The sequence below is a fragment of the Hyperoodon ampullatus genome (genome assembly GCF_949752795.1).
Source record: "Hyperoodon ampullatus genome assembly, chromosome: 1".
In the NCBI taxonomy this organism is placed as follows: Eukaryota; Metazoa; Chordata; class Mammalia; order Artiodactyla; family Ziphiidae; genus Hyperoodon; species Hyperoodon ampullatus.
In genome coordinates, this window is record NC_136914.1 from 114,200,773 (window position 1) to 114,226,022 (window position 25,250).

The following is a 25,250-nucleotide window of genomic DNA, read 5'->3' on the forward strand; positions in this document are numbered from 1 at the left end:
GGAGCCTATTGAAACAGACCTACAGATTAACCTAGATGTTGGGATTAGCAGATAAGGATTTTAAAGTAATTACACTAAAACTAAATGACCTAGTGAAAAAAAATTGAGAATATAAATGAAATGATGCAGAATCTTAGCAGAGAAAGAAAAGCAAAAGAAAAAACAGGAATTTTTAGAACTGAATGATACAATATCAGAAGTGGATTCTACAGGCTTATGAATGAAGAGAATTGACAGAGCAAAAGAAGGATGCCATGAACTTGAAAACAGTCAGCTCAATAGAAATATCCAAACTAAAGGACACACACACACACACAAAAAAAAACCCAAACTGAACAGAGCATCTGAACATTTAGGACAATATGTACATATTTCAACACTGTGTAATTGGGATTTTAGAAAGAAAAAAAGAATGATGCAAAGAAACTATCTGAAGAATGAGTTCCAAGACTTTTAAAAAATGATGAAAGGCAATAACCTACTGGGCATATACCCTGAGAAAACCATAATTCAAAAAGAGTCATGTACCAAAATGTTCATTGCAGCTCTATTTACAATAGCCAGGACATGGAAGCAACCTAAGTGTCCATTGACAGATGAATGGATAAAGAAGATGTGGCACATATATACAATGGAATATTACTCAGCCATAAAAAGGAACAAAACTGAGTTATTTGTAGTGAGGTGGATGGACCTAGAGACTGTCACACAGAGTGAAGTAAGTCAGAAAGAGAAAAACAAATACCGTATGCTAACACATATATATGGAATCTAAAAAAAAAAAAAAATGGTCAGAAGAACCTAGGAGCAAGATGGGAATAAAGATGCAGACCAACTAGAGAACGGACTTGAGCATACGGGGAGGGGGAAGGGTAAGCTGGGACAAAGTGAGAGAGTGGCATGGACATATATACACTACCAAACATAAAATAGATAGCTAGTGGGAAGCAGCCGCATAGCACAGGGAGATCAGCTTGGTGCTTTGTGACCACCTAGAGGGGTGGGATAGGAAGGGCGGGAGGGAGAGAGACGCAAGAGGGAAGAGATATGGAGATATATGTTTATGTATAGCTGATTCACTTTGTTGTACAACAGAAACTAACACACCATTGTAAAGCAATTATACTCCAATAAAGATGTTAAAAAAAAAAAGGCAACAACCCACAAATCTTTGTCATCCTTCAAAAGGGATAAATGCAAAACAAATCATGCCTGTGTGCATCATGGTCTAACTATTAAAAACTAAAGATAAAATGAAAATCTTAAGCACAGAGGAAAAGAACACATTATATTCAGGTGGATAACAGTAAGATGAAGACTAGCTTCTCATCAGAAACAACAGAAGCCAGAAGACAAAGACATCCTAAAAATGCAGATACAAAGAAAACTCTTGACAAAGTTCTATATCCGGCAAAATATCCTTCAAAAACCAAGGTGAAATAAAGACATTTTCAGAAAGACCACCCAAGTAAATTTGTCACCATCAGTGCTGAAATAATACATGAAATAATAAAATGAGTTGCTTAGGCTGAAGGGAAAAGATATCAGAGAGAACCCCAGACCTGTAGGAAGGAATAAAGAGCTCCCAAAGCAGATATGAACATAAACACAAGAGTTTTATTTACACACACACACACACACACACACACACACACACATTTCTTTAAAAGATGAATACTGTTTAAAGCAAAAATAACAAGTATTTGAGGTTAAAGATATATGTATAAGTGAGATATAAGACAAGGACCACAGGGTGAGGAGGCTGTAAAGAGAATTATACTGATAAAAGTTTATTACACTGTTCATGAATACAGTATTTGAAGACACCATTATTTTAATGGTGCATGTTGTAACCTCCAGATTCAGCAATAAGCAAAATAACACACAAAAATAAAGCTTCAAAGTCAATAAAGGAGATACAGTGTAATACACAAAATACTCAAATACTCAATCCAAGGGAAGTACAGTAAATCTAATAAGGATAAAAAGAAATATAGATATAAACATACTAGGATAAAAGATATCTTAAAAAGCAGCTAGCCCAAAACAGACAAATTTATTTCAAAGGTGTGACAGGTGTAACAGGTGAATTTTCAATAGTACCAGTAGTAGAAGACAATGAATGCTTTTCAGTGTTTTAAAAGGTAAGAACTGTCAACCAGTATTTCTATACACAGTGAAAAAGCTCTTCGTGGATATTTCATATAAAGAAAACTGAGAATCTTCCACCAGCAGACCCTCACTAAAACAACAAGCAAGCAGAATAGAAACAATAACTATAAAGAATGTTTTCAAACAGCAGAAATTGATGGCAGCAAAACTTGAGAGATGCAAGAAGGAATAAAAAAGACTTTCTAATCTGGCCAAAATGCCTAAAAAAATCCAATTATCTGCACAAAATAAATTTTTCCAAGAGTAGGTAGTGATGACTGTACTTAAAACTACTTCAAAAAACAAAAAGGCTCACTAGTTATTTCTTATGTTCCAGACTGACCATTCAGCAATTAATTACAGAGCATAAGGTAAGAAAAACATCATGTGCCACACCTGAACAAATGCTGGATAAGGAAATTTTCATATATAAGGTATAAATGTGTTCAAGACTGACCAAAGCAGAACCGTAGAATAGGTTAAATTTTTCTAGAGTCTCTTTTTTTCCACCATCAGGCCTAAAGGCTATGATCTCTAATTAATAATAGATAATGTCCACACTGAAAATTTATGTTATAGTAATAATAACAACACTTCAAAAATTGGCTATGAGGATTATGTTAAGATAAACTATGTCAAGGGCTTTCCAAAGGGCTGGGCATTTAATTAATTGCTAAATATGCTGTTTTGTTTTTAAAAATTAAAAAGCAAAGAAATGGTTACCACAGAATTCAGGATTCCTTTTCTCTGGGTAATGGTGGGATGAGATTAAGGAAGGGCATACAGGGGCTTCAATTTTCAATTAGCAATTTTCATTGCTTAAGCCAGATATGGGATACAGTGGTGTTACTTAATCAGTATTCCCTAAATTATACATATACATGTATGTACATTACTTGCATAAAGTATGATTTTTTAAATATTTAATGAACCAATAAAATCAAAATTCATGTCTTCTACAGCCTACAAAGTCATATATATTCTACTCCCTTCTACCTCTTAGATCTTACCTCTTACTGTTCTCCCCAAAGTTCACTTCTCTCTAGTTTCAGTATCCTAAATACTGTTTCTGGAACATGCCTCAGGGTGTATGCATTTGCTATTCCTATATGTAGTACGCTCTTCCTCCAGATTTCTACCTGGCTCTCTCTCGCTTAATTCAAGAGATTCCTCAAATATTACCTTTTAGAGTGGCATTCCCTAACCAACTTATTACCTGTTCCTCATTTCTAACACTCTGTCCTCTTAAACTGCTTGAGTTTGCCTCTGAGCAGATACATCAGAAATATTACTCAAATGTTGACACATTTTATTATTTAATATTAAAGAATCACATTTGTTAATATCCTTACCAATCTCATCAGAAAAGTCTCTAAGTATCAGCATTTGTCAACTTCACAAGTTTTCCAACATTCTAATTTTCACTTGAAAGCTCAACTTTTAATATTAGCAACAAATACTAAGTTATTTTCCTTGAAATGACAGGCTCACATCACTCATTGTTGAGGAAATGTTTGAATACCGTGTGAATACCGTAGTTTGTCTGCCAGTTGCTCTTTCACATAAAAATGATATTCCATGAAAAAAAGTGGCTAGATGAGCCCACAAATCAATCACACAAGTGCTTTTCCTCAAGACAACCAACCATCATACTTCAGTATGCCGCAAAAGTACTTTAGGTGAACTTGCCATTTCATCCCACTGAATATTAAAAAGATTTGTACTCAAGGGTCAAGATTTAATAACATTAGTAACTTTTACTGTTTCATCAAGGATATCCTTAAGTAAAGGTGGCAGTTTTTTTACTACTGCAGAGGAAGACAATGTCATTGGTGTCATCATCCTGATGTATGCCAGATAGGCAGCAATCTATTGCTTTTACACCATCATTGCTAATGTCATCAGTGTAAAAGGCAATTTGCATCTTGGTATTATGTTTTGACTTCACAAACCCTCTGAAAGGGTCTTGGGGCTCCCAGACCACACCTTGGAACTGCTGTTGTATTCAAACAGTATTTTCCCTGAAGGTGATTTTTAACAATTTCCACTTTTCTAATTTAATATATGGGCTCTCTTTCATAAAATTCACTGAAAAGACACACACACAGAGTGAAATAAAGTTAAGAGGTAAATAAATGACTCACCCGGAACTTGTTCATTTTCTGCTGCTATTGGAAAGTATAGAAACTATGAAGTCAGCACAGGGAAAGTTGGAAGACAGAAGTCATAAGAGACCTTATCTTGCAGTCAGGAATCACCTGTGAGAAATTTACATACAACATTTTAGTAAAAGATAAACCTCTGGGAAAATGTCTCTTTGAGCCATGAGAAGGAATAGGAAGGACCATGATAAAGGAGTACCCACCTGTCCACTGGTGACTCTCATATAATCTTGATGAATCTGGGACATTTTTGAATCTAAACATTTCTTTCCTATTGGCTGTTTTGAAAATTATATGTCCATTACTAAATAACACAAAAGAATATAAAACTTAAATGTCCAATAATAGCAGATTAGTTAAGGAAGGTATATAATATATATCCAAAGTATGGAACCCTATGCTGACATTAGAAATGATGTTGAAGAGAAACATCTATTGATATGGAAAATCTTTTAAGTTACATGTCATAACAATTTTTCCTATTGATACTATAAACCCCACAAGGTTAGAAAGTCTTCAGAGCTCTCAAAAATAAGATGTTTCATCTCTCTAAATTTCAGTTTCTCCAAAATCACTTCTCCAAAAACCCTATTTTGACTAAAGTATGGGACAGTGACAGGGAGGCTTCAGTTCTATGCTAAGCTCTGCTATTAACAAACCTAGTGACTATCTTAGTTTCTATGTTATTATCTTTATTTTTTTAACATCTTTATTGGAGTATAATTGCTTTACAATGGTGTGGTGTGTTAGTTTCTATTGTACAACAAAGTGAATCAGCTATACATATACATATATGTCCGTTATCTCTTCCCTCTTGTGTCTCCCTCCCACCCCCCATCCTACCCCTCTAGGTGGTCACAAAGCACCAAGCTGATCTCCCTGTGCTATGTGGCTGCTTCCCACTTATGCTATTATCTTTAACATGAGAAGGAATTAGGTAATTTTAAACAATCATGTACTATTCTGATTCTATAAGTCTTCATTCAGTACCACAAATCCAACAAAACCCCAGAATTCACTGTCCCCTCCAACCCTGGGCTGGGGCCTAGAGTAAAATGTAATTAGGTCTTGATGAATTCTGACATGGCCATCTAAACTGTTGACACTAACACAAATATAACTTCTAAAACAACAATTTGGCATCATAATCCCAAAATAGGCACTTCACATGGGGAGCAAAAGGTAACTAGATGCCAAAATGCCGAGGAAGAAGAAACCAGAAGAAACCACTTCCAGCTGCCCTGGTACTTACACGATGCCTACTTACTAAAGCCTAGATACACCATCCAATCAGAGGCATTATGATATCACCTTCATAATATGGAGCATGGATGAAATCGCAGTTTTCATCCTTAAAAAAGTCTGTCCCATTTCCCCTCTGGCCTGGATAGGATTCTCAGCTTCTCCAGTAAAACTTAAAATTCAGGGTTTCCACTATGGTTTAAATTCACATGCGTAACAGTCGTCTGGGTATAGAGACAGGTTAGAGAATGCAGGAAAGGCCTTAACCTTTTACACAGGAGTTCTAAGGAAGCCTCAAGAATTTTTGAAAATAGAATACTACATTGTACGATTAGGTCCACTAAACTCTAATCTGCTCAGGGACAATCACTGGATTAAATACAACCCAAGGCTGTGGATTTTAGGGTGGGAAGCAGCATGAAATACAGAGTAAAACAAATCCCTGCTAATGATGGCTAAGCCAGTTATCTCTCTGAACCTTCGGTACTTGTATTTATTAAAATGGAGGTGGTAAATACGGATTCAAAGGATGGTTATGATGATTAAGATGATTAAATAGGCCAATAATGAAAAGAACAGCATACCTTTTAATGAGAAAAGCAGCTCACCTTTATTGAATCCTTATCGTACTTTATATACACTACCCTATTCAATACAAGAAACCGCCCTAAAGGCTATTATAATTTTAGATGAGTATCCGAGTCGTACCCAGATGAACCTGCCCATTTACCAGTGGGCGCTGGCCTTGAGCCCGGGCCCCTCAGGCTTTACAACCCACGTCTCCAGCAGCCAGCGCCGCCCACGCGCCAGCGCCGACGTGACGGGTTTGGCATCTACGTCACAAACGGCTGTTCTCGCGCGCGTACATCCCGCTAAGCCCGGCGCCCCAGGCCTCCTCCAGCCGCCCCTTTCACGCAGGTCGAGAAACACGGCTTCTGGGGAGGAACCGCACTGCGGACAGCCAGCCTCCGCGCCAGGCCCCCTGCCTGGCCTCCTCCCCAGTCCTCCTCGGAGGCCAGGCCGGCGCTCAGAGAGCGGGGGCGGCTGCCAGGGTCTCCGACTCGGCGCGGCCGCGGAGACCGGCTTCCCCCCGCCCCCGGCCTAGCGCCCGCACCGAAGCCTCCGACACACCTGCAGGGGCTCGGCCTCAGCTCCCGGCCCGCGCAGGTTCCAGGCCCCGCCCTCCGCGGCGCCGAGCGGACTGGAGGCGCCTGAGTCCTCTCCCAGCCGGGGAGCGAGACGGAGAATGGCGGCTGCTGAGGGGAGGTGGAATTGCTCATGCGCGAAACACTCCCGCGCCCCACGCAGGCACTGCGCGTCCCGGGAGCCTCCCGGCGCTTCCACTTCGGATGACGTCAAGAGGGTAGGCTTCTTCCCGCGGTCCGAGTGTTTTCTGCCGGCCCGGTCATTTCCTTACTCGCAGTGGTAACGGATTAGAACTGGCCACCCGCTTGAAAGCAGGAAGCTACCTTGAGGTAGTGCGATGCATTATCGTTAGTAATCGAAAGATAGTAATCGAAAGATAGTACTCGGAACTAAGTACAGTAGTACATTCAAAGAATAACACCCTGTAACAGCTGACTTTATTTTAGGAGTATTAGCTTTCAGAATTATGGAAATGATACATGAAACGTGATGAAAACATGAATAAGCTAAAACAGAAGACGAGTCGCACACATCCCACTTTACAAAAGGAATAAACCTCGCTTAATGTTAGGTGCACACTCTTCTGAGATTTTTACTCAAATTTTACGCTAATGGTATAATATATTTTGACTATCACTTCACTAAGGAATACATACTGAATGTATGCTGATTTTCTGATCTAACTTTATGACATCAGTTTACTCTGGGCCAACAATAGAAATGTTTCCTCTCAAAGTAATTACAAAAATACGAAATTTTTATAATAAAATTAACTTAAAAATCATGTGGAATCCATATAGAGAAAATATATATACATATCTGAATAATGTGTGCCCATGTGTGCATATCTGTATACACACACACACACACACACACACACACCAATATCCTGGGTGGGAGGTGTTGGGGAAATGATTAAAAATAGTCTCTTGCCAACCCAGAAAATCATCTCCACAAATGGAGAAAGAAAAAATTATTAATTATTTTATTAATGAACTAAGCATTAAACTAGACTGCAATGCGCATTCCAGGCAATCTGCTAATGAGTTTGCAGACAGAAATATCACACTTTTATGTAGCTAGGCAGATACAACCCTTTCTATGTACTAAGATAAGAGAACTTGACAATACCATTTACTACACATTGTTCATCCTAAATTCACACGGTAATTGGGGTGGCCATTTCTATTATTTAATTGCCTTTATCCAAATGAAAAGTAAAGCTTCTTACATCTGTGTGACAAGCAAGTAGCTACAACTTGTAGCCAAAAGCCTAGGAGTTTACCACAGACACAGGGAGATGGGGTGCTATCTTCCTTAATGTTTATTTACATTTCAAAGACATAGCTCCAAGGCCTTTAAGAAAGATATTCCTGGGTTGTAAAACTAACAAGAGGTTTATTTACTTTTTTAAAAGATTTGCATGCATCTCAAAGGGACAGAAAAAAGGATTTCAGTTACAAGTTTTCTCAAGGAAATGCTCTAAGAAAAGAGGGGAGGAAAATCTTTTCCCCTTTTTGAACCAGGGAAAATACAATTTTTTAATATTTGTATTTACTCTTACAGGAAACTATAAAACTTAACAAGTTAAATCAAAATGACAATTTTTTTCTGAGTTTGGTTTTGTTTTCTTTGACAAATAATTTTAAACTTCATCAGGAAATATATAACCTCAGAGAATAGGGAGGAAATTTTATTGGAAATGCATATTATTATAAACAATTTAAAAGTTTGGTGCTGACTTCAAAGAAGAACGGAAACAGATCCAAATACATAAGAATTGAGTATATGTTAAAATAGTTATTTCAGGGCTTCCCTGGTGGAGCAGTGGTTGAGAATCCGCCTGCCAATGCAGGGGACACAGTTTCGAGCCCTGGTCCGGGAAGATCCCACATGCCGCGGAGCAACTAAGCCTGTGCGCCACAACTACTGAGCCTGCGCTCTAGAGCCTGCGAGCTACAACTCCTGAAGCCTGCGTGCCTAGAGCCTGTGCTCTGCAACAAGAGAAGCCACCGCAGTGAGACGCCCGTGCGCCACAATGAAGAGTAGCCCCCGCTGGCCGCAACTAGAGAAAAGCCTGCGTGCAGCAACGAAGACCCAACGCAGCCAAAAATAAATGAATGCATAAATTTATTTTTTAAAATTGTTATTTCAAATAATGGAGATAGTTTGGAATGTTCAGTTAATGATTTGAGAAAATAAGGTTAATGGTACATGAATTCAGCATGTAAATTTAAAAAGTAAACCATCAATTACCTAGAATATAAATAAAATATTTTAAAGAACATAATTTGATATAGCATGAAACAAAAGGCAGAAATCAGAAAGGATATAACAGAAAGTTAAAACACAAACTGAGAAAATATATTTAATAATTACAAGACAGATTTCACACTCTTGATAAACTGCTCTTACAAATCAGTTGAAAGATGTACATCTAACATGCAATAAAAATAGAAAAATAATATCCTGCTGCAGCTTTTCATTCAATCTACAATGCAGTGGACTGCCAGATGCCTCAATATTCTATTTACTATTGCAAAAGAAAATATATGGACAATTAAACTATGACATACCATTTACTTTAAGATGCATTACAAGATCCAATTTCAGAGCTGTTAAAATACGAGAAAAGGGCTTCCCTGGTGGCGCAGTGGTTGAGAGTCCGCCTGCCGATGCAGGGGACACGGGTTCGTGCCCCGGTCCGGGAAGATCCCACATGCTGTGGAGCAGCTGGGCCCATGAGCCGTGGCTGCTGGACCTGCGTGTCCGGAGTCTGTGCTCCGCAACGGGAGAGGCCACAGCAGTGAGAGGCCCGCGTGCCGCAAAAAAAAAAAACAACGAGAAAAAATGCCTGTCTTAGAAATATTGGAATGTAATTATAAAAGAGAAAGTACAGGGACTTCCCTGGGGGGTCCAGTGGTTATGAATCCACCTTCCAATGCAGGGGACACGGGTTCAATCCCGGGTCAGGGAACTATGATCTCACATGCCGCAGGGCAACTAAGCCCAGGTGCCATAACTACTGAGCCCGTGCATCACAACTAGAGAACCCACGTGCCGCAACTACAGAACCCATGCACTCTGGAACCCGTGTTCCACAACTAGAGAGAAGTCCACACACTGCAATGAAAGATCCCACCTACCACAACTAAGACCTGTTGCAGCTCCCCGCCAATGTTTTTTTTTTTTTTGCAGTACGCGGGACTCTCACTGTTGTGGCCTCTCCCGTTGCGGAGCACAGGCTCCGGATGTGCAGGCTCAGTGGCCATGGCTCACGGGCCCAGCCGCTCTGCGGCACATGGGATCTTCCCGGACCGGGGCACGAACCCGTGTCCCCTGCATCGGCAGGCGGACTCTCAACCACTGTGCCAACAGGGAAGCCCCCCAAAAAAATTTTAAGTAAATACTAAAAAAGAAAGTACAATTAGTCACTAAGTATATGAAAAATATGTAACATCACTAGAAATCAAAGAAATATTAAAACAAACATGAAACACTATTTTGTCTACAGTATTTCAAATTTCATTTCCTTTCAAATGTACTGCATTAACTAAAACCCCACATAGAATTTTCCCCAATTTTATTTTCTTCATACCACTTATCCAAGTGATTTCTATTTGACTGGTCCCAGGGAATGACAGTAGAATAAATTTGTAGAATGATGCTATTCATGTGGCCATTTTTTTTTTTTTTTTTTTTTTTTTTTGCCGTACGCGGGACTCTCACTGTTGTGGCCTCTCCCGTTGCGGAGCACAGGCTCCGGACGTGCAGGCTCAGCGTCCATGGCTCACGGGCCCAGCCGCTCCGCAGCATGTGGGATCCTCCCGGACCAGGGCACAAAGCCGTGTCCCCTGCATCGGCAGGCGGACTCTCAACCACTGCGCCACCTGGAAAGCCCATGTGGCCATTTTATTATCAGGGATTTTGGGTGTCTCTTCAGAGCATTTGAGTTTGACTGCATTTCTCCACCTTCTAGATCTTCTTGAACTATGTTTTCTGCCTATCCAGTGGGATTGGCCCAAATTTACTGAAAGTCTAGCTTCAGTTTCTAGAAGTCAGTAAATCCCAAGAGAAGTGGCAGTTTGGGGCCATTGGTGAAGACGTCAGATAAAGTGAATTTTTACTTTGGGCTCAGGTACCAGCTGTACATTACAGGACTGAAACTACTCTTTTGAAATAAGGAGGAGGACCACCTAGGAGGCATCACGCTGATCTGACACCTTTCACCAAAGGTTCAGGAAAGAAGACAGAGAAATCCTAGAGTTTTATATCTGAATGGATTTTTTTTTTAGCCTTAAAAAATTTTACTTGAAAAAAAACTATAGGAAAGTGTACATGGTATAATTGTACAGATAAATGAATTACCAAGAAATAAAAATAAGGTGAACATAACCATATAAACACCAAGAATTCAAACAAAATATTAGGAACACCTGAAATCCCCCTTAAAGGCCCATTCTCTATTATTACTCTCCTCCTCAAAAGTAGCCCCATCCTGACTTCTTTTTATTTTTTTGTTTTAAAAATTTTATTATAGTTGATTTACAATGTTGTGTTAATTTTCTTCTGCACAGCAAAGTGACTCAGTTACCTATCTATTCTTTTTTATATTCTTTTCCATTATGATTTGTCACAGGATATTGAATACACTTCCCTGTGCTCTACAGTAGGACCTTGTTGTTTATCCATCCTATATATAATACTTTGCCTCTGCTAATCCCAAACTCCCAATCCTTCCCTCCCCTACCCGCCCCAGCTTGGCAACCACAAGTCTGTTCTCTATATCTGTGAGTTTCTCTTTGTTTCATAGATATGTTAATTTGCATCATATTTTATTTATTTGTTTGTTTTTAATTAATTAATTTATTTATTTTTGGCTGCGTTTGGTCTTTCTTGCTGCACGCGGGCTTTCTCTACTTGCGGCAAGTGGGGGCTACTGTTTGTTGCGGTGCACGGGCTTCTCACTCTGGTGGCTTCTCTTGTTGCGGAGCACAGGTTCTAGGCATGTGGGGTTCACTGGTTGTGACTCACTGGCTCTAGAGCACAGGCTCAGTAGTTGTGGCACATGGGGTTCGTTGCTCTGTGGCATGTGGGATCTTCCTGGACCAGGGCTTGAACCTGTGTCCCCTGCATTGGAAGGGGGATTCTTAACCACTGTGCCACCAGGGAAGTCCCTGTATCATATTTTAGATTCCACATATAAGCGATATTTTATGATATTTGTCTTTCTTTTTCTGACTTACTTCACCTAGTATGATAATCTCTAGGTCCATCCAGATTGCTGCAAGTGGCACTATTTCATCCTTTTTGATGGCTGAGTAATATTCCATTATATATGTATAATATAAAAATATATATATACTTATCACATTTTCTTTATTTATTAATCTGTTGATGGACATTTACATTGTTTCCATGTCTTGGCTATTGTAAATAGTGCTGCTATGAACATAGATGTGCATGTATCTTTTCTTTTCTTTTTCTTTTTTTTTTTTTTTTGCGGTACGTGGGCCTCTCACTGTTGTGGCCTCTCCCATTGTAGAGCACAGCCTCCGGACGCGCAGGCTCAGCGGCCATGGCTCACAGGCCCAGCCGCCCCGCGGCATGTGGGATCTTCCTGGACCGGGGCATGAACCCGTGTCCCAAGCACCGGCAGGCGGACTCTCAACCACCACACCACCTGGGAAGCCCCAGCATGATTTTTTTTTTTTTTTTTTTTTTTTGCGGTACGCGGGCCTCTCCCTGCCATGGCCTCTCCCATTGCGGAGCACAGGCTCCGGACGTGCAGGCTCAGCGGCCATGGCTCATGGGCCCAGCAGCTCCGTGGCATGTGGGATCTTCCCGGACCGGGGCACGAACCCATGTCCCCTGCATCGGCAGGCGGACTCTCAACCACTGCGCCCCCAGGGAAGCCCCTATCTTTTCAAGTTATAGTTTTGTCCAGATATATGCCCAGAAGTGGGATTGCTGGATCATATGGCAACTCTATTTTTAGTTTTTCTGAGGAACCTCCATACTGTTTTCCATAGTGGCTGTACCAATTTGCATTCCCACCAACAGTGTAAGAGGGTTCCCTTTTTTCCACACCCTCTTCAGCATTTTTTATTTGTAGACTTTTTACAGGGTTCTGACCAGTGTGAGATGGTACCTTATTGTAGTTTTGATTTGCATTTCTCTGATAATTAGCAATGTTGAGCATCTTTTCATGTGCTTATTGGCCATCTGTATGTCTTCTTTGGACAAATGTCTATTAAGGTCTTCTGCCCATTTTTCGATTGGGTTGTTTGGTTTTTTGTTGTCGAGTTGTGTGAGCTGTTTGTATATTTGGATATTAAGCCCTTGTCTGTTGCATCATTTGCAAATATTTTCTCCCATTCCATATGTTGTCTTTTTGTCTTGTTTATGGTTTCCTTTGCTGTGCAAAAGCTTATAAATTTGATTAGGTCCCATTTGTTTATTTTTGTTTTTATTTCTATTGTCTTGGGAGACCAACCAAAGAAAACATTGGTACAATTTATGTCAGAGTATATTTTGCCTAAGAGTTTTATTGTGTCATATCTTATGTTTAAATCTTTATGCCATTTTGAGTTTATTTTTGTGCATGGTGTGAGGGTATGTTCCAACTTCATTGATTTACATGCAGCTGTCCAACTTTCCCAACACCACTTGCTGAAGAGACTGTCTTTTTCCCATTTTATACTCTTGCCTCCTTTGTTGAAGATTAATTGACTGTAGGTGTGTGGTTTTTTGGGGGCTTTCTGTTCTGTTCCATTGATCTGTATGTGTGTTTTGGTGCCAATACCACACTGTTCTGATTCCTGTAGCTTTGTAGTGTTGTCTGAGGTCTGGGAGGGTTATTCTTCCTGCTTTGCTCTTTTTCCTCAGGATTGCTTTGGCAATTTGGGGTCTTTTATGGTTCCATATACATTTTAGGATTATTTGTTCTAGTTCTGTGAAAAATGTCATGGGCAATTTGATAGGGATCGCACTAAATCTGTGGATTGCTTTGGGCCCTGTCCTGACTTCTAACACCAAAGACAAGTTTTGCCATTATTACTGTAATTCATTTTATCCATTTACTTAGAAATAATTTTAACATTAAAAGAACTTTCAAAAACAAGACAAAGAACTGTCTCCTTCACTCAGATTCTTCAGTCATGAACATTTTGCTGCATTTGCTTCATCATTATTTTCCCTATATATGTGTATGTTATGCATAGAAATTTCTTAATCACTTGAGAGTAAGTTATAGGACTCATTCCCCTTTACTCCTAAATTCTTAAGTGTATGTTTCCTATGAGCAAGGATACATTTCTTACATAACCACAGTACAATACTCAAAATCAGAAAATTTAACATAGGTAGTGTAATAATATATAAAGTATACTCCGTGTTCAAAATTCCACCAATTGTCTCAATTAAGTCTTTTATATCTAATGTTTTGTTTCTGATTCAGCATCCAATCCAGGGCCTTCTGTTTCTGGTCAAGGTAAAGTAGCAGGACTGGATTTACCTGAAAGAAAGAATCAAAAAAATGAATAACACCAGAAATGCTAAATACATGAGTAAATATAAAAGTGTTTTTCATAACTTAAATATCCTTGAAAGATAACTGACTGCTTAAACATAAAGAGTAACAGTGTATTATAGGGTTTATAACATATGTATAAAGTAAAATGTATAATACTAGCATAAAAGCCAGGAGGGGAGAAATGAAAGCAGACCACTGTCAGGCTCTTATACTATATGTAAATGGTATAATATTACTTGAAGGTAGCCTATGATAAATTAAAGTTGTGTATTACAAATGCTAAAGCAACCAAAGTTAGAAATGTATATTTTAAATGCTAAAGAAACCAAAAATAAGGAAACATTTCTAACCAATAAGCCAACAAAGGAGATTTTTTTAATTATAAAAAAGTACTCAATACAAATGAAGGAAGAAAAATATAATTTTAAAAAGGAGGAACCAAGAACAAATGAGACAGAGAACAGAAGTAGCACAATGAAGATGATAGACGTAATCTTAGTCACATCAATTATCACATTAAGTGTAAGTAGACTAAACACTCTGCTTTAAAGGTATAGATTGTAAGATTGAATTTTTTTAAAAAAAACGCAACTATATGTCGCTGATAAGAAATGCATTTTAAATATAAGGACAAAAATAGGTTAAAAATGGAAGGATGAAAAAATATACTATGCTTAAATAAATCAAAAGAAAGCTGGAATGGATATGTTAATATGGGATAAAATGGATTTCAGAAGAAAGAATATTATCAGGTAAAAAAGATTTCATAACAGATAAAGGAGTCATTTCACCAAGAGGACATAAAATCCTAAGTATTTATGCATCAAGTAAGAGAGCTGCAAAATACATAGGAGAAATAAGCAAATCCACAATTATAGTTTGAGATCTTACACCCTCTCTCAATAGTGGTAGAACAAATAGAAAATGAGCAAGGATATGAAACACTTAAACAACAGTTATCAACCAACTCGACCTAATGTTTATAAAACACTCTACCCATCCAATAGCAAAATACACATTCTTTCAAGTGCATATGGAACATTTATCAAAATAGGCCATGTTTGGCGCAATAAAAGAAGTCTTATACATTTAAAAACATTTAAGTCATTAAAAATATGCTCTCCTACCATATTGGAGTTAAATTATAGATTAATAACTGAATATATCTGGAAAATATAAAAATATTTGGAAACTAACACATTTCTGAATAATCCATGGGTCAAATATTTAGAAATCAAATGGGGAAATTAGGAGGTAATTTGAACTGAAAGAAAATGGAAACACAACACATCAACACTTGTGGTATGCCACTACAACTGCACTTAAATGGAAATTTATACATTATTTTTTTTTAGAAAAGAAGAAAGTTCCCTAATGATGACCTCAGCTTCCACTTTAAGAAACTGGAAACATAAGAGTAAATGTAACCAAAAGTAAGTACAAGAAAGGAAATAATACAGATCAGAATGTAAATCAATGAAGTAGAAAACGGGAAAATAGAGAAAAATCAGTGGACTCAAAAGCTGGTTCTTTGATAAGATAAATAAAATTGATAAACCTGTAGCCAGAGTGGTTAGGAAAAAAGAACAAACAAATGACCAGTATCAGAAATGAAAGAGCTTACATCACTATAGAGTCTATAGATATTAAAAGAAAAATAAAGGAATATTATGAACATGTTTTGGGCAGTAAGAGTGGGCCAAAATAGAGATATTTTATTGACGCACAAGATTGTGGGAGCTGGCAAGTCTGAAATTTGCAGGGCAGGCCAACAGGCTGGAAATTACAGTCTTGAGTCTGAAAGCAGTCTGGAGACAGAATTCCTTCCTCTTTGAGGGACCTCAGTCTTTTCTCGTAAGGCCTTCAACTAATTGGAAGAGGTCCACACACGTTATGAAGAATATTAGGAAGAATTATGAAGAATCTGTTTTACTCAAAGTCTACTGACTTTGTAAATCACATTATATATATACTAATACTAATCATATATGCATTATATACATATGATTTATCATAAAGAATTGAATCACATGATTATAGAGGCTGAGAATTCCCAAGTCAGCAAGCTGAAGACCCAGGAGATCTGATATGTAGTTCCCATCCTAGTCTGAAAGCCTGAAAACCAGGAGAGCCAATGGTGTGAGTTCCAGTATGAGAGCAGAAGAAGACTGATACCATAGCTCAACCAGTCAAGCAGAAGTTCTCTCTTACTCAGCCTTTTTGTTCTATTCAAGTCCTCAGTTGATTCGATGAGGCCCATTCACATTAGAGAGGGCCATCTGCTTTATTCAATCTACTGATTCAAAGGTTAATCTTGTCCAAAAATATCTCACAGACACACTCAGCATAATGTTTGACAGGAACTTCCCTGGTGGTCCAGTGGTTAAGGCTTCTTGCTCCCAGTGCAGGGGGCCTGTGTTCGATCCCCGATCAGGGAACTAGAGCCTGCATGCTGCAACAAAGATCCCGCAGGTGGCAACGAAGATCCCACGTGCTGCAACTAAGACCCAGTGCAGCCAAATAAATAAATATTTTTTTAAAAAAACTGTTTGACAAAATGTCTGGGCAGCCTGTGGCCCAGTCACGTTGACACAGAAAATTAACCATCATGCACATCTAAAAAAATATCTTCACAGCAACTTCTAGACTGGTATTTGACTAAGCAATTGTACTCCATAGCCTAGCCAAGTTGACACATAATACTAAGCATCATAGTCCACTCCTTGTCAATGTGGCACCTACATGTATCTCCTTAAGCCATACTTAATCTCCAAATAAAGTCACTAATAAGGTCATATTTCCCGCTAACATGATACAACTATCCCATGTACAATAAAAAACATACTAACTTTTTCCTCAGAAGAGAATGCAAAGTCCTTGGATGATGTTGACTCTTCCTGATATCTTGTAATTTAAATGCTGTGCTGTTGAGTTAATATTTTTTGCATTATATGATAATGGGATAAAGAGGGAGGAAAACAATATACTGTACATGTGATATATATGATATGTGTTATATATATATATATATATATATATATACACACACACACACACACACAAAAGTACATTTGACCCTTGAACAATGCAGGGTCTAGGGGCACTGATCCCCCGCATGCAGTTGTAAGTCCGAATATAACTTTTTTTTAAATTGTATTTATTTTATTTTTATTTTTGGCTGCGTTGGGTCTTCATTGCTGCGCACGGGCTTTCACTAGTTGTGGAGAGCGGTGGCTACTCTTTGTTGTGGTGCGCGAGTTTCTCATTGCAGTGGCTTCTCTTGTTGCAAAGCATGGTCTCTAGGCATGCAGGCTTCAGTAGTTGTGGCTCACGGGCTCTAGAGCGCAGGCTCAGTAGTTGTGGTGCACAGGCTTAGTTGCTCCGCGGCATGTGGGATCTTCCCGGACCAGGGCTCGAACCCGTGTCCCCTGCATTGGCAGGCAGATTCGTAACCACTGCGCCACCAGGGAAGTCCCTATCCCTAACTTTAGAAGGGATATCTCAACACGCCCATACCACTGGACCCCTAGAAATTTCACTGAGGTAGAAGTCCCCTGAATTTGTGTCAGATTTATTTATCTCCCTCTGACAGGCAAATGACACACCAATGAGTCTAGAATGGTTCTACCATTTTGCTCTGAGCAGAAACCGAATTAGCTTGCACCTTTATCTTGGACTTGCCAGGCTCCAGAACTGTGAGAAATGCATTTCTGTTGTTTAAACCATTCGGTTTATGATATTTTGCTATGGCAGTTTAAGCTAAGACAAGTGGTAAACTGAGTCAAACTAAAGTTGCAGTAAAGCCCAGACCAGTTCAAATGCAGATCAAATTTACTCACCCTCAGGACTTCCCTGGTGGTCCAGTGGCTAAGACTCCGAGCTCCCAGTGCAGGGCGCCTGGGTTTGATCCCTGGTCAGGGAACTAGATACCACATGCTGCAACTAAGAGTTCACATGCCGCAACAAAGATCCTGCATGCTGCAACTAACACCCGGTGCCGCCAAATAAATAAATAAATTAATTTTTTAAAAAAGCAAACAAATTTACTCAGCCTCCCACTCTAGCAGCCTGACACAAGGGGCATAAACTTTCCTGGGGGGTAAATATTATTTGTTCCATCTCCACTCTTCTTTTTATTCAAATGTCTATGATATAATTTTGAAATGACAACATGTAAACAAGCAATAAAATGTTACCCATTGTTGAGGGGAAGCAGTCAATACAAGCCCACCCAGAGATGCCCCAGATATTGGTATTATCAGGCACCTTAAAATACCTATGAAAAAAATCTAAAGAAACTTGGCAAGTTTTTCAAGATGATTGTACCCTCCTAACAGCTCTGCGTAAAAGTTCTAGATGCTCCACATCTTCATGAACATTTAATGTGTCAATCCTTTCAATATTAGCCATTCTTTTAAATATTAAGTGTTATCTCATTGTGGCTTTTTTTTTTTATTTTATTTTTTTATTTATTTATGGCTGTGCTGGGTTTCTGTTGCTCTGCCCGGGCTTTCTCTAGTTGCGGCGAGCGGGGGATACTCTTCCTTGAGGTGCATGGGCTTCTCATTGCCGTGGCTTCTCTTTGTTGCAGAGCATGGGCTCTAGGCATGTGGGCTTCAGTAGTTGTGGCTTGCAGGCTCTAGAGCGCAAGCTCAATAGTTGTGGCGCGCGTGCTTAGTTGCTCCGAGGCATGTGGGATCTTCCCGGACCAGGGCTCGAATCCATGTCCCCTGCATTGGCAGGTAGATTCTTAACCACTGCACCACCAGGGAAGTCCTCTCATTGTGGTTTTAATTTGAACTCATTCTCATGTACTTATTATGTATTCATTCTAAGTTTGCGTATCTTCAGTGAAATGTCTGAGTATTTCACCCATTGTTTACCAGGTTGTCTTTTTATTATAGATTTGAAGGCATTCTTTACATATTTTGTATATGTTCTTTTTCAGATGCATGTAGTGTGAATATTTTCTCTCACTCTGTGGCGTGCTACTTTTAAAAATTATTTATTTTGCAGGAAAGTTGCAAGCACACAGTAAAACTCCTGTATTCCTTTGACTCAGATTCCCCAAGTGGCAACAGTCCAAGGAATCCCTTTTATCACATCCATCTATATGCAAATGCATTAACATTAGTCTTTTTCTGAACTATTTGAAAGCAAGCTGTTGACTTGATACCCTAAACATTTCAGGGTTTATCTCCCCAAACAAAGGCAAACACCTATATAAGCATTAGAGAGACTTCCAACTCAGGAAGTCAATATTGATTCAATCCACAGACGCAATTCAAATCTCATTCACCATCACAAAAATGTTGCTTTTTTCTTGCTGGGTTAAGTTCCTTTGCAGGAACACTTTTTCAGTCATTTTTAATGAGTCTTTAGTATTCCTCAATCCAGAATAATAGCAGTCCTTCTCTGTCCCTCATGTCCTCGATAAGCACTGACCAATAAAAATATAATGCAAGCTGCATGTATAATTTAAAGTATTCTAGTAGCCACATTAAAGGAAGAAGAAACAGAAAAAAAAAAAGATAATTTCAATGATACCTTATCCTGGTACAAGTACCTACCCCCCTGCTTTTCAAAAGTTCACTTTATGCCACTTTGCTTTTGTGAAAGACCTACATTAGTACCCATTTTTGCTAGCCAAAAGAAATCCGAAGAGGATTTTTGCTTTACAAAGAAAGGCAAAAAGCAAGAATAGCATTCAGTGTTTGTTTTGCCTGGAGCCATTATAGATCCAGCTCATACCCCAAGCAGTGAGAGTGGCAACACCAAGCTCCTTCTCTGGGAACTACACTCAGCATCAAGCTGCCATAGCTTTGAACTGTGTCTGTGAGCATCTGTGTTTTATCTTGATTTATTTTGTGCATCCATTAGCAAAATGTATCCTCAGGTAATTTACTTCTTCACTTTATGCCATTTCAGCTTACCAAAGGTTTCAGAGGAACACTTCTTTGGAGAGTGGGGGGTACCCATATATCAAAATATTATCATTTCAACATATAACCAATATAAAAAATTGTTGAAATATTTCACAATCTTTTTTTCTCATACAAAGGCTTTGAAATATGATGGACGTTTAAACTTAAAGCACATCTCAGTTCATACTATCCACATTTCAATTGATCAGTAATTACGCGTCTACTGCCCATATTGAGCAGTGCAGTCTTAGACAGTTTTTTCTTTGTTTCATTTTGTTTCTGTTTTGTTTTAGAGTACAGGCTTCTTACTCTGTAGCCTGACTATCTATATCTGGCTGATATTTCCTCATGACCAGTATCAGGTTATGGATTCCTGGCAGGAACACCACAAAAATGATGCATTGCCCTGCTGAGTTAGATGTTGACCTGTCCCACCACTCATGACATGAACTCTGATAACCTGTTTTCTGAAAGAGATTGTGGAGACTTGGTATCATTTCTTCCATAAATGTTTGGTAGAATTCACTAGTGAACCCACAGGGCCTGGTGTTTTCTGTTTTGGAAGGTTATTAATTATTGATTCAATTTCTTTAATATACATAGTCCTATTCAGATGATCTCTTTCTCCTCTTTCTGGTAGATTGTGCCTGCCAGTGAATTGGTCAGTTTATTTAGGTTATCAAGTTTGTGGGCAAAGAGTTGTTCTCATTATTCCTTTATACCCTTTTAATGTCCATGGGGTTAATAATGATTTCCCCTCTTTCATTTCTGATATAAGTAATTTGTGTTTTCTCTTTTTTTCTTATTTAGCCTAGATAGAGACTTAGCAATTTTATTGATCTTTCAAAGAGCCAGCTTTTGGTTTCATTGATTTTTCTCTCCTGATATCCTGATTTCTGCTCTAATTATTATTATTTCTTTTCTTCTACTTACTGAGGATTTAATTTGCTGTTCTTTTTCTAGTTTCCTATCATGGAGGCTTAGATAATTGATTTAATATTATTATTCTTTTCTAATATATACGTTCAATGCTATAAATTTTCCCCTAAGATCATTTTTGTGCCATCCCACAGATTTTAATAAGTTGTATTTTCATTTTAATTTAGTTCAAAGTATTCTAAAATTTCTCTTGATATTTCTTCTTTGACCCATGTATCGGTTAGAAGTATGTTGTTTAATCTCCAAGTGTTTGGCAATTCTCCAGCTTTCTTTCTGTTATTGATTTCTAGTTTAATTCCATGGTGTTCTGTGAGCATACACTGTATGATTTCTGTTCTTTTAAATGTGTTAAGGTGTGTTTTATGGCCCAGAATGTGGTTTATCTTGGTGAATGTTCCATGTGAACTTGAGAAGAATGTATACTCTTTTGATTTTGGATGAAGTAGTCTCTAGATGATGCAGTTAAGATCAGCTCTATTTTTATTGATTTTCTGCTTGCTGATCTGGTCATTTCTGATGGGGAATGTTGAAGTCTCCAACTATAATAGTCAATTTGTCCATTTCTCCTTGCAGTTCTATCAGTTTTAGCCTCATGTAGTTTGATGTTCCATTGTTAGGTACATATAATGTTATGTCTTCTTAGAGAATTAACTACTTTATTATTATATAATGCCCTTCTTTTTTAATATTTATTTATTTATTTGGCTGTGCCATGTCTTAGTTGCAGCACATGGGCTCTTGGTTGTGGCATGTGGGATCTTAAGTTGTGGCACACAAGCTCTTAGTTGCGGCACATGGGCTCTTAGTTGCAGCATGCAGGATCTACTTCCCTGACTAGGGATCGAACCCGGGCCCCCTGAATTGGGAGCATAGAGTCTTAGCCACTGGACCACCAGGGAAGTCCAGTATAATGCTCCTCTTTATCCCTGAAAATCTTCCTTGCTCTTCCTTGAAGTCTGGTCTGTCTGAAATTAATATAGCTACTCCTGCTTTTTCAAAATTAGTGTTGGCATGGTATATATTTCTCCTTCCATTTACTTTTAATCTGTATGTGTCTTTATACTTAAAATGAGTTTCTTGTAAACAATATATAGTTGGGTCTTGTTTTTTGATCCACTCTGAAAGTCTCTGTCTTTTAATTGGTGTAATTAGGCCATTGACAAAGTGATTACTGACATAGATAGAGTAATATATAACAGTTGTTACTGTTTTATGTTTGTTCTCCTTATTCTATGTTCCTTTTTGTCTTCCACTCTTTTCCTACACTTTTGTGGTTTCAATTGAGCATTTTATATGATGCCCTTTTCTCACCTTTCTTAGCATATCAATTCTTCTTTTTTTTCTTTTCTTAGTGGTTGCCATAGAGTTTACAATTTACATTTACAACTGATCCAAATATACTTTTAAGTAACACTATATTGCTTCATGGGTAGAGCAAGTACATTATAATAATAAAGTATTTCTAATTCTTCCCTCCCTTCCACTGTATCACTGCTGTCATTAATTTCACTTACACATAAAGTATAATCATCTAGTACATTATTTTGAATAAACTATCATCTATTAGATCAATTAAGATTAAGAAAAATAGAAGTTTTTATTTTACTTTCACTTATTTCTTCTCTAACATTCTTCCATTCTTTATGTTGATCTGAGTTTCTGATCTGTATACTTTCCTTCTCTCTGAAGAACTTTTAATATTTCATGCAAAGGCAGGTCTACTGGCAACAAATTCTCTCAATTTTTGTTTGTCTGAAAATGTCTTTACTTCACCTTTACTTTGAAGTAAAGTATATTTCAAAGAATATAGACTTATTGGTGGATTTTTCCTCTCAACACTTTAAATATTTTATTCTACTTTCTTTTTTCTTGCATAGTTTTCAAGAAGTTAGATACAATATAATTTTGGGGGGGGAGTAGTCTTTTTTCTCTTTGCTTTTCAGCTTTGGAAGTTTCTCTTGACATATCCTCAAGCTCAGATTCTTTCCTCAGCTCTACCCAGTCTACTAATAAGCCTGTCAAAGGGATTCTTCATTTCTATTACACTATTTTTGATTGCTATAATTTATTTTGATTTTTCCTAAGAATTTTCAACTTTCTGCTTATGTCACCTATCTGTTCTTGCATGTTGTCTTCCTTTTCTGATAGACCCCTTAGCATGTTAATCACAGCTATTTAAAATCTGTAGTCAGATAATTCCAACATTTATGTCACATCTGAGTCTGGTTCCGATGCCTTCAATCTCTACACACTGTGCTTTTTGACTTTTAGCATGCCTCATAATGTTTTTTTGAAAGCCAGACATGATGTACTGGGTGAAAGGAACTCCAGCAAACAGGCCTTTAGTGATGTGATGATAAGGAATGTGGGGAGAGGAAGTGTTCTGTAGTCCTATGATGAGGTCTCAGTTTTTTGATGAACATATACCCCTGGACTGTGAACTTCACCAGTGCTTCTCAGTTATTTTCTACTCTCTTAGGTGGGACAGGATAGCTAGAGTGGGCTGGAGTTGGGTATTCCCCTTCCCCCCGCATCAGTTAGGCTCTGATAAAACCCCAATAGTTTAGGCTCTGGTAAAATGGTTTCTTTTGAGGGAAGGTCTTGTTCAGAAGACTGGCATGCTCTGGCATATTTCAAAATGTTTACTTTTCTCCTTCCTTTGCTAGAAGCATGGGAATTTTTCTCCAATATTCACTGTGAGAATCTGGTAGAGTTTCTGGAGATCTCCCAAAACCGGGCGCCCTCTGGAATTTCTAACTCCAAGACTTGTCCACATTGAGCCTGCAGCAATTTCTCAATTACAGCTTAAGTTTTCCTCCTCTGGTACTGGTTTCCTTGGAGGTTTGTGCCCCAATAAGTTGTGATTCTCTATATCTACTTGTCTATCTCTCTAATTTTTGGACAGTGGTTTGTACTGTGACCTCACTTCTGTCTTGGATCTAAGAAGAATTTTTGATTTTTCAGTTTGTTCAGCTTTTTACTTATCGCTAGAACTTAGTGACAACTTCCAAGCTCCTTTCAAGGTGATTTTTCTTTCTTTTTTAAATTTTTACATCCTCAAATGCTTTTCAAAGTATATTTAATTCTGTTTCGAGTAGACTTAGAGTTGTTTTTATGATTTGTGTTTTGTTTGTGGGAGGAACTTTCCTCATTTAGTTGTGTGAAAATTCATATGCTCATTTTCTGCAATATTTTATTTTCTACTTGTTCATTTTGTGAAATTAAGGAGTTTTACATAATTCTTAGTTTAATGATATGCTTTTCTGTCAGGCCAGCACTGTCTAGGCAGTTTAGTGGGTTTATTATTTGCTCGTTTTGCTGGGTAAGGAAGGGTCATTCTCTGATTTTATGGCTCTCTTTTGTTTTATAAGACCCTAAAATTTCCTCTTTACTTTTTCTTGTTTTTTTTATTTTGTCTGCGCCGCACGGCTTGTGGGATCTTAGTTCCCCAACCAGGGATTGAAGCCAGGCCCTTCATAGTGAAAGCACAGAGTCCTAAACACTGGACTGCCAGGGAATTTCCCCTCTTTTCTTTTGTTCTTCTTCACCACCCAGTTACCAAACAACCCTCCTTCCTTACTTTTTGCTTTTCTTTTTTCTCCCCCAGAAGCTGGGATTTGGAAGACTGTCCTTTTAAGTCATCCTTTTTCCTTTAAACAGAGTCTGTCTCTTTAAACCAAATGCCAGGACCTTAGTCTGCCTCTTCCTTAAATGACAAATACTTTGAAATCCCTTACCTGCAGTCATGCTCTGACAAACCTGTTTTTTCTTATTGAAATATATTTCGCATATAATATTAAAAGTTTAAGGTATACAGTATGTTGATTTGATACATTTATATATTACAATATGATTAGCATTCATGTTGGAATATAAACTGGTATAATCATTTTGGATAACTGTTGGGCAGTTTCTTAAAAAGTTAAACATATACCTACATGTGACCCAGTCCTTCCCTTCCTAGGTATTTACCCAAGAGTAGTGAAAGCATATGTTCATACAAAGACATATACATGAAGTTTGTAGCAGCTTTATTTTTAATAACCCAAAGTTGGAAACAATCCACATGTCCTTCAGCAGGTGAATGGATATACAAATTATGGTAACCATAAAATGGAATACTATGTAAGAGTAGAAAAGAAACAAGCTACT

General features: G+C 38.2%; 1 protein-coding gene across 1 annotated transcript in view; it reads left to right on the forward strand.

Annotated features, from left to right (window-relative positions):
* The window catches only part of LOC307057892 (putative zinc finger protein 487), a gene marked incomplete at its 5' end in the record, with an annotated part of 77,464 nt that extends 61,548 nt beyond the window's left edge, over positions 1-15,916 (forward strand). The window contains one exon of the mRNA XM_079711201.1: positions 15,591-15,916. Within this exon, the coding sequence (XP_079567327.1) occupies positions 15,591-15,610 (20 nt within the window). The 3' untranslated portion in view covers positions 15,611-15,916. The remainder of the gene's footprint in view (positions 1-15,590) is intronic.
* Positions 15,917-25,250: the final 9,334 nt, after the last annotated feature.